At 42.1% G+C, this 10,588-nt stretch overlaps 1 protein-coding gene across 1 annotated transcript; it reads left to right on the top strand.

The window, feature by feature from the left end:
- The first annotated feature begins 4,625 nt into the window (after positions 1-4,625).
- On the top strand, positions 4,626-10,240 carry LOC117954000 (phosphatidylinositol 3-kinase regulatory subunit gamma-like). Its single transcript, XM_034887445.1, has 10 exons — positions 4,626-4,958; positions 7,053-7,164; positions 7,285-7,383; positions 7,504-7,684; positions 7,830-7,946; positions 8,073-8,215; positions 8,339-8,515; positions 8,624-8,698; positions 8,822-8,992; positions 9,100-10,240. Exons 1-10 carry the CDS (start codon positions 4,904-4,906, stop codon positions 9,371-9,373), a joined length of 1,404 nt encoding a protein of 467 aa, XP_034743336.1. The 5' UTR covers positions 4,626-4,903; the 3' UTR covers positions 9,374-10,240.
- The last annotated feature ends 348 nt before the right edge of the window (positions 10,241-10,588 follow it).

The raw sequence follows: 10,588 nt of genomic DNA, 5'->3' as shown, positions 1-10,588 counted from the left end.
ACTTAGCAGATTTGGGTCATTGTAAAGGAACATTTGAGACCTGGAAAGTATAGTGCCTCACAAACTTTCAGTCCCAGAGCATATGAGATGGCACCAGGGTCAGGGGTGAAGGTCACAATATGGGAGGAGGGGAATAAATCCTGTAGCATGGACAACAATGGCTGCAATCCCCACTGACACTGATGCCATTGTGGCCTATTGGTTTCTTAGTGTGTCCTGGAGCTGTGCCTGATAGAGTTATAGTGTGATAGCACAGCTTCTCAATTTTGCTTTGCATGAAAGCCTTGGATTGTGTGTGTGTGTGTGTGTGTCTGTGTGTGTGTGTGTTTCTGAGTGTGTGCGTGTGCATGCGTGCATGAGGGAGAGAGGGTTAGGTTACTAGCTTAACTTCACTGAGCTTCCAGCCATGAATCGTTTGCTCACTGACACACATGGCATGCTTTCTGTAAAGACTCAGTTGAGTCAAAGACTTAGTTGAGTCACATTTTAAGACGCATTGCAGACGTTCTGCCGATGTCAATTTGCAGATGGCGTGCCTGAATCAGAAACAATACAATACTAGTCGTAAAAAAAATATGTTTGAATTATTTTTCATCTATTTTATTTAACTGGGAAACTGTGATGGTCATTTCTCCTTGTAGATAGATAGATAGATAGATAGATATTTGTTGATCCCCAAAAAATGGGGTAATTACGGTGTTAAAACAGCATACATACATTAGTCACACAGAATATAAATATAAATGAGATACTAGGAAAAAATATACATACATACAGTATACATGAAATAATAGTAATAATAATAGGAATAAAATGTAAGAATAAAATATAAGAACAGATATTTAAATATACATATATGTACTTTCTTATATCTTATGTTTTCATTTATAAGAATTCTTATATTTATTTCTAATATTTAAAGCTATGGGCCGTAGTTTCTGCCGCCCCAATGAAAATTTCTAAGTAAAACAACAAAACTGTTCGCGTTTACATGATACAAGCCTTCCATGAGGATGCACCCCCCCTTGGAGCTGATAGTCTTACTTAGCTTGGTAGCAACTCATGGCAATGGCTTGAATGTAACAGACGTTCATTAATATTAAAAAGTTACGCACTAAAGCTTTAACACAAAATGATTCGTCAAAAAACAACTGGCCAACAGGTTATTAGTTTACGAAAATAATCCTTTAACCTACTTTGATCCATATCTAATTATACATGGTCTAAAAAAATATTTCACTAACACTCTTCATGGCTAGGCCTTTATTTGGCATGCCGCTTAAGAAGAGAAGTGGGGAAGGCCTCCAGAGAGACAGAGGCTGCTGATACCACAGGATCATCATCCTCAGCATAACTCACACACTCAGCTGGTAAACGATGTGGGGTGGCATGCCACGAGTACCTCAGTTGTCACCTCTGTTAGTAAGATTAGGCTCTGGCATAATGAAGTGACAGATGATGAGTGTTGGGTATGACCACCGGGTGCTAATCCACAGAACAGAGAAGAGACGGTTGGACTTGACAGACAGAGAGGTAGACGAGCATTTGGAAAAATGGTATGTCAGTTTTGCTGATGTCTATAGTAACAGTAGCCTCCAATTTGACATCCACCAAACATTGGTTTTCTGTTTTTTTCCCCTCTTTTTGGCTTTTCTTTGACCTCCTTAAAAGAACAAGCTATGTTTCCCAGGGCCCAGCTATTTGAAGCTCATAGTTTTGGTCATCCAAAGTTTTCTGTTCAAACTCAAGCCGTTCAGACACTATCCCCACTTACATTTCCACAATGGCAGGGTCCTGGGGGCCAGACCATAGCCGCCCTACACTCTGCCCACAGTTGAGTTGCCTCTGGCAGTACTACTGCGTGCTTTGTGTGCTGGTTCTGGCCGCCGATCAGGGAAACCCCACAGTCTCTCCATGGTGAATGTCGAACTCCCTGCCAAGACCATTATGCATCCCTTCAATGGCCGTGAATAGCAGCACACTACAGTACAGAAGATTTGAGAGATGTGCAATTCACCCAGGGCTACAATGCGAGACCATGACACAGATACAGACATTGGTGAACTGAACTTATTCCTGACATGGCTTCTCTTTGTTGTGTCTTTGAGTCTTTTCTTTTTTCCAACAACAAACAGAACAAATCCTGATAAAATGTGTCCTACTGCTGCACTGCACAGGAAATATAAAAACAGTTGATTCCTCAACACAGTTAGTGAACAAAGTCTAAACAAGCAATAGTCTTAAAAGCCAGGGTGTGAATTAGTGTGGCTGAGGGAATGACAGCGGGAGCATATTATGTACACATTTAACAGTCTTAAATATGGGGATTAAAGCTCTTTGCATAATTTCACTTCAATGTTTACATACACCACACTGTACCACACTGACCTAATAACCTCAAGGACACAAAAAGCAATCCTAATATCCTTCTCCAGAACTCTTATATATTTATCTTTCTATTTCTGACAACCAGAGAAATGACCCAACTATCATCTCTAATACCCACTCTCCTTAATATTTTCTGCCTATAATAGTCCCTCTGTAGTCATTCTAAGTTGCTGGTTAGATCAGTGTCAAAATGTAATCTAGCAGACTTAGATTTAAAATGTTATCTACATTTACCACAGTGGCACAACTGTCTATTGATTTAAAACTCGTGCAACATTTCCCAGTACCGCCACAGTCGAGTGGCATGTTGCGGTAGTGGATATCAAGATGAGTCACATCAGCTAGCAGGCAGCTGGCAGGCTAGCAGTATCAGCCTATCCCGTTAATCTTACGATTAGCCTTCACTGATCCCGTCAGGACTGCCTGGATCTGGGGCGCAAAGCCTAAAGGTTTATCCTGCAAGTCCACCCTCCATCACCCTTGTTACAACACCCACAAAACACAAATGGGGCGCACATACAAATACACTGCCCACCCCAAATACATATTCCAAACAAAGCCAGAAAGATGGAGCTTGCGACGCCTATGCCTCACTGTCCCCCACTCACGGGTCTGTGGGCCCCAATGTGTTTCTAGAGGATTGTGGTAGTGAAATGTGTCACGGGGGTCAGCCCCAGAAGTTAAAGGGGCAAATTTCCGCTCTTCCGACACCAGAGGGGTAGGGGTTCTGGGGGTGTCGGGCAGCAGCCAAGCGACATGCAGTGACAGGCCTCAAGGCTGCTTGAAGTAGGGAGGCATGGAAAGGACAAAAGCAAACACTGATACATTGCAACCACAAATACACACAGACACATGTGAGCACATTTACTCAATGTATGCAAACACCCACACAATTACGTACCTGTCATATGGTGGATCTAATGCCTAAAGAAATGCCAACCTCCCAAAACTACCATTTGGCAAGTTAAACCGCATTTGGATACAGCATACAAATTATGCAGTTATTTTACGATGATAAACTCTGTATTATTCTGAAATACTTGGCCCCATTTTCAGCTGTGTCTGTGACTTCATGCATGCACGCTGTCTTGCCAAAATATGCTCCATCATAGCAGTTAGTTTAGGAAGTTTCATGGGCACCGACCGGACAGAGAAAAGAATCGTCTTACTAATGGGAAAAAAAGGAATGCTGGAGGCAATTACCTCCCTGACTCTGTGTCCTCAGGTCAAAAGGGGACCGGTCATAAACGCCTGGACACCAACAGAGACAGACCTCTGACCATGCAGGCCTTGTTTCACTCTCCCTGCAGCCAGTAACGTCAGCTGGTGAAAGAAGCCTTGGCTGTTTAAATTTATAGCACAATGTCATTCTGTGTCATGAACGAACAATGCATGTATTCATCCTGACACAAATGCAAAAGGAGATAGTAATCCTGCTACTTTTTAGCACGAAGATAGAAATGTCTCATCATAAAATAATAAATTAATACATTCTTTCCCACCCTTACTTTCTTTTTTCGTCACTGATGTTAACACTCCTGCCACTACCTATTGTGTCTTCAACAGGACACTGTCAGAGCAACGGTAACTATGTTCCTTTTTCCTGCTAAACGTGTTTGACAAGCTCAACAAGAATATAATACACACTTTCCAAATAGGCAGGCTACTCTGTCACCTCTCAGACCAAGGGATTGAAGCCTGGTGCTCTGGATGCCAATCGGCTGAAGACACTTTAATTATCATGAAACCTATTGCATGATGTCATTCTATTGCAACCCATTCACTCACCAGCAAATTAGGGCAAAGCTTAAGTGGCGGAAAATCTTTTAATTCCTAGTTGTTTAAATATTAAACATCTTTATAGGTTGGGTCGTATTTTCATCAAATGATTCAAGGTTATAGTCTAGGTTTTACTTTTCCATTCATGCCCTGCAAGAAATTGTTCAGCTGTTACAGTGCAGCGTAGGAGAACTGAATGAAAAAGTCTGGGATGTACCATTACGACTTAGGGGGTTATTAATTGACATGCATTAAGTATCTGTGGGTGGAATTCACCTAATAATATGTCGTTGTACAGAGTTTACTTATATATTATTCTTTTTTGGGATAAGAAATATGTACTTGTTTGGGTGTGTTTTACGTGACAATGAATCCTGCGAGAACCAATGACTCCCCTACTGTGGCAGCAGGTTGGACCATGCCAAGATGATGTTACGAACAGCCCTTTAAAGTCGCTCCACTTCCGAGATGAAGTAAAGTAGACCTCCACTGCACAGCAAGAAGGCGACAGTGTATCTGTCTGAAATAACGCCAGTTAGACAGGATATGTTGAGCATACACAGTCGGACAGCGGGATGTTTTATGGACTCGGAATCGACGGAGTTTTCTTTTCGTCCAAATCTATGTAGGACGTGGCGTCTGCCGTTGCATTGAAATAGCTCTAAATGTGCGTGCATTTTTTTTGATAACTCGCAAAGACAACAGCAGAATCCTGGACTACTATTTTGAAACAGGAATGGTTTATCCTCCCGAAGGTCTATTCTACATCGAAATGGATCAAGCACCACCAGGTAAGTTAGGGTTAAAGGCAACCATTGTCTGATCTGCAGGGGGTCAGAAAACGTTTTTATTTAATTTTTTTAATTTTTTTACTTTCTCCTTTTGCTCGCAACATCTTGTGTAATATCGGTAATAAAGCTGGCATCTGACAAACGCCGTGCAGGTGTTATTAAAAACGCAATAATGGCCAGGTCGTCAGTGCCGAGCCTCCCCAGCGGCATTGCCCAAGCATGCATAGCGCAATTCACTTGCCAATTACGTAATACCTTTTCGGTGGAACAGGCGCAGTGGCGTTTCTTTTGTCCCAGCGCATATGACAAACTTGGACACAAATGCACGGCGGTCCTGCATCTCCTCGTGAGCCAAAAGCTTTACCAAAGGCGTGTGACAGCGCAGAGAGTGCATTTTAAAAGAGAGTATAGTTGCACAGGGTGCGTTAATGAGCGCCGCATGAAACGACCGCTTTGTTCTCCTCTGCAGCCAGCCGTGCTTAATTTGTGTGCTAGCTCTGAAAGTAGGCTAGAGGCAAGCAGACTAGACGGCTCGTCTCATGACTTCACTCGGCAACTCACAAACACTTCATTTTTTATTTACATTTTGTCATCTGACCGCCGCGTTATTACATAGTCTTAACGGTCCTATTGTCTTATTCCAAGCAACCACCTAGCTCATTTGATATGACTTTAGTTAGAATGATTAAAAATAGCACCATAACGTCAGCCCCCGTGCATTCATCATTTTAAGACGATTATTATTTAAAAAAAATATATATATATACAGTTGATATACTAGAGTATGAACGTAAAGTGAACAGTGGTGAGACAACCTAAAAACAACGCAGAGACGCTGTCTCTGTGTCTGTATGGATGTTTCAGAATCCCTTGTCCCTGACTTCATTTGCTTTTTAGTTTCAGGATTGGACACAGGGTAAAAACCAAGCTACATGCGTATTATTCCACACTTGAATTACGTGGCTCTCTCTCTGTACTGGTATGTGTGTGTGTGTGTGTGTGTGGGGGGGGGGGGGGGGGGGGGGGGGGGGGGGGGGGGGGTTCAAAAGCCAGTAGAGTTTCTTGGCAGGAGACAGAAAGTGGAAGGTGAGCGGATTTAATTTTGCTGAGTTCAGGAGCCGCGGTTTTGCGTTTTCGTGCCTGCCACTGTGCTCCTGCACCTGCCTTTTGTTTATTTTAAGGTTAGAAAAAGAGGAGAGCGGATGGTGAGAGAAACCCACATTTTCTTCTTCCTGTGAGTGCGCTTGTATTCACCCTAACTGCCTCATGAAAGACACTTTTGTCCTGCAGTGAAATATATCGCCCTTCACCTCCTCTTGATGCGGTCTGCCCTCCTTTTTCCATTTTTAGGAAAACGCTTAGTCTTTCAGCCAGACTCACAGATTGTATGCCTTTAAGGTTTGAGGATCTAAGTGTGCAATCTTTATCAAATGGGAGGGGATGGTCCAAGAGGCTCTAAATATCATTTATGGTTTATTTGATGCCTTTCATGCACTTCAGGACAGTGCCAGAGGCTGCTGCAAACTTTCCAAGTTGCACTTTAATCTACTTTGCAAGAGTTTGTAGGCAACTAGATGCCTAATTCTGCGAATTTCTGGAATAATAAAAGAAATCCTATTTCATTTTAGTTTATTAATAGTGCTCAGAAATGAGGACTAACTGCCACATTTCCTTTTTAGTGCTGACCACACTTGGTAAGGATGTGGCAAGTGATATCTCTTGGAAACATGCCCGGGCTTGTCTTCAGATCTTAAAGGCTCCATCAAGCAAGGGTGTGACAGACAGACAGACAGACAGACAGAGAGAGAGAGAGCAAGAGAGTTGTTGGGGGTAGTATACATTAAGCAAATTCTAAAATTTCACTCAGGATGAATAAAGTATCTTTATATAGAACATTGCATTTCTTAAACACATACACACACACATCCTTGATTGCAGTAGTCCTTAGATTGAAGGAGTCCTGTTTACAGTACATCGCGTAATCTCACACAACAGATCAATGCTTTACAATGTCTGATAGATCTCTTTCTAAGAATCTGCTATCCCAGTCCTTTGCATTCGATTTTCTTATCGGTCTTTCTCTTTTGCTTGCAGCTCTCCCTCCCAGGTCAACAAAGCCAGTGCGTTCCACCGTGAACAACAACTGCCCCGCGCCACCGACATACATGCTACAGGACGCTGAATGGTATTGGGGAGACATAACAAGGTAAAGTATCTTCAATTTAAACACGCTGTCGCTCCTACGAACACTGAGTTTGTGTTGTTTTGTTTCACGTATTTTCACGGTATGTTAGATTCACTAACTGTTAAAGTGATTTTCCCTCAGGGATGAGGTGAACGACAAGCTCCGAGACGCACCTGATGGCTCCTTTGTGGTGCGCGATGCCTCCACAAAGCTGCAAGGAGACTTTACGCTGACATTAAGGTAGGCAGAAGTTAAAGATAAATCTAATCCTCACAGCACCACCACAAATATCAACAGGGTGTCCGTTTTGTTTTACATTAATAATCTAATTTTTGTGCTTTGACGTTTCACTTTTCCCAGGAAAGACGGACACAACAAGCTGATCAAGATTTACCACCGGGATGGGAAGTACGGCTTCTCGGACCCGCTCACATTCACTTCGGTAGTGGAGCTCATTTGGCACTATCAGCACCATCCGTTGGTGGAATACAACGCCACACTGGACCTGATGCTCACCCATCCCGTGTCCCGTTTCCAGCAGGTTAGTGAGCACCATTATTCTGTTTTGGGATAAAAAATGTCAGCCAATATTTTGATCTTGCAAAAAAATTATATTATTTTTTGTTAAATACAGATGATTAGGTAGATTACATCATTTAATAAAAACATTTTTTTTTTTACATCAGGTGAAAGAGGACAGTGTCGATGTCGCGGGAAGAAAGCTCAAGGAAGTTCACTGTCAGTATCAAGAGAAGTCAAAGGAGTTTGATCATCTTTATGAAGCCTTCACAAAGACCTCGCAGGTAAATCACACACATTCAACTAACTCTGATGGTCTCTCATGTCTGTGCTAAGACCAATACATCAGTAGAATCTGTGTCCATCAGAGGATTTTTTTTCATTTAGTGCACGTATTCTTTGTGATGCAGGAGATCCAGATGAAGCGAACGGCAATTGAGGCCTTTAATGAGACAATGTTGATCTTTGAGGAGCAGTGTCGCGAACAGGAGCGCTACGGAGAGGAGATTGAGATGAACAATCTGCCCGAGGGAGCTGACAAAGATCTGGAGAGGTACTTCATTGCATTATCCCCCCAAAAACGCCCCTAAATGTAGTTTCAATTGGTTGCATGTGGAACCACATTTATTGATCTGTATTCAGACCAGTGACCTTTTTTTATTTCCATTTTTGTTAGCTTTTTAATAAATTACGAGAAGCTGAAGTGTCGTCTCGGGGAGATATACGACAGCAAAATCCATCTGGAGGAAGACTTGAGAACGCAGGTGGAGGACTACAGAGAGACCGACAGGAAGATAAACAGCTTGCGGCCAGACCTCATCCAGCTACGCAACATCAGAGACCTGTACCTCAAGTAAGTATATTGTTTGGTATATGGGGGGGGGATTGTAGCTGCTCTCTGTGAAGAATAACTATTCTTTAATAAAAAAAATCAACCCTTTCTTTACACCTCTCCTTGCAGCTGGCTTAATCACAAAGGCGTCAGGCAGAAACGCATAAATGATTGGCTGGGCATCCTGAGCGACAGCCTCGACGAGTAAGTTCCAACAAATTCTTTCTGGAAACAATGTTAAAGAGTGCAACTTATAAATAAATGAGAGCAAATAGTAACAGATACGCAGTTACGGAAGTGTTACAATACAACTCTTTGTTTTTCCAGCACATATGTGTTGAAGGGGGATGAGAAGAATTTGCCGCACCAGGATGAGACAAATTGGTTTGTTGGTGAACTGAGCCGGACGCAGGCCGAGGAGATGCTTCAAGGTAAAGCTCCGGGAACGTTCCTGATCCGCGAGAGCAGCAAACAGGGCTGCTACGCCTGCTCTGTTGTGTGAGTATATTATTTTAGTATCAAGCAGTATCTGGAGAATGAATATTATGCATTAGTGACACTCATTGTTGATTTTTTTTTTTCTTCTTCTTCTTCATTTATTACAGTGTGAATGAAGAAGTGAAGCATTGTATGATCTACAGCACACCGCGAGGATACGGCTTTGCTGAGCCCTACGACGCCCACTGCACACTGAAAGACCTTGTCCTGCACTATCGCCTGCACTCCTTAGCGCAACACAATGACGCCCTGGATGTTCGGCTGTCCCATCCAGTACACGCCAAACCTGCAGCCACGCCTTCTCAACACACAGAGGAACACAAACTCTTACAGACTCCGAAACACACGGTGGGGCTGCCGCCTGCCGCTCCAGAAATGTAAACCAACGTTAAAAAGACAAAAGGACATGTTTACTGTATCCTGCGAGAACGACTGCATCAAGGTGCATTGTGTAAAGTTTTGCACTACAGTGATTCCATCGGTTTTTTGTGAATGGGATTTCACAGATTGAAGTGGGACTGGAACTTGAATGTCAGCTTGAACTTTTGTTTTCAAAGAGACTGTTTAAGCTTTTTTTTTTTTGTACTTCATTTATTGCCGCTTGTTTAATGGACATCTTTTTTTTTAGTAGGGATGTTGAAAACCAGAAAATTGCTCACTGACATCAGGGGCTGCACCTTTGTTTGACTTCACCTTTTAAAACCAGAGCTGATGTTGCTGGAGATGTCCATTTCCCTAGATCAAATTGATTTAGTTCCGACCAATAGTGTAGTAACATTTGTGCCTCATTCTTGCGCATGTGATGGCAAATTTTGAGCACAGAAAACATTTTTTCTGAGCACATAAATTATATTTAGAGAACTTGATCATGCAAAGAGAATTTTAATTTGAGTGACAATAATATTTTTGTCCTTAGTAAATGTATTATCCTGGTATAATACCATGGTTAATATCCACATTAGCACACAATAACCTCTTACTGTGTTTCCAAATTTGCCCCGTTAATGTGTAAATTGAACTACATGGTTTAGTTGGGCAGAAGGTACTACATCTCATTTTATGGAATGTCATAAGTTTTAATTTTTTTATGACAATTAGTTAAAGTCACTTACATAGGTAAATATTAAAGTCGATTCAAGTTTCGACATTTATAATACCTTGGACACGTAGCTGGCAATCACCAAGGTAGCCAACTACATACTGCTGTATGGCAGACGTCAGCTCGCAACCTGACAAGATTGCTTGGCTGAAAGTTATTAAAGTATAGATTAACTATTAAAGGTTATAGGTATGTATGTATATACCAAAACTGAATGAACTACTATTGTGGGGCTGCTGATTATTCTGCTAGTGCTTCCCTACTCTCCTGGTAACTGATAATACTAACAAACCAATTGGAGACACAACAGCCAATGAGAAAAGACCTTGTCCAACCAATTCTGATTTCTGATTGGCTGCCATAGTGGCACACTGTAACAGCACCCATACAAACCTGAGAGCGCCACAGCAGAGATGTTGAGGATCACTGAACTAGTGTCCGATCGCACAGACCATTTAGAGGGGAAATGTATAAAACTGAGGTGCTCTTATATGGAT

The sequence above is a fragment of the Etheostoma cragini genome, chromosome 12, assembly GCF_013103735.1.
Source record: "Etheostoma cragini isolate CJK2018 chromosome 12, CSU_Ecrag_1.0, whole genome shotgun sequence".
NCBI lineage: Eukaryota > Metazoa > Chordata > Actinopteri > Perciformes > Percidae > Etheostoma > Etheostoma cragini.
This window is presented reverse-complemented; position numbering and strand designations above follow the sequence as displayed.

What these genes read in the sequence shown, in the direction of transcription:
- LOC117954000 (XM_034887445.1), top strand. Translation starts at nt 4,904, where the DNA reads ATGGTTTATCCTCCCGAAGGTCTATTCTACATCGAAATGGATCAAGCA. An exon ending in TATTGGGGAGACATAACAAG is followed by an intron (nt 7,165 to 7,284) that starts GTAAAGTATCTT and finishes ATTTTCCCTCAG; the next exon opens with GGATGAGGTGAACGACAAGC. An exon ending in GACTTTACGCTGACATTAAG is followed by an intron (nt 7,384 to 7,503) that starts GTAGGCAGAAGT and finishes CACTTTTCCCAG; the next exon opens with GAAAGACGGACACAACAAGC.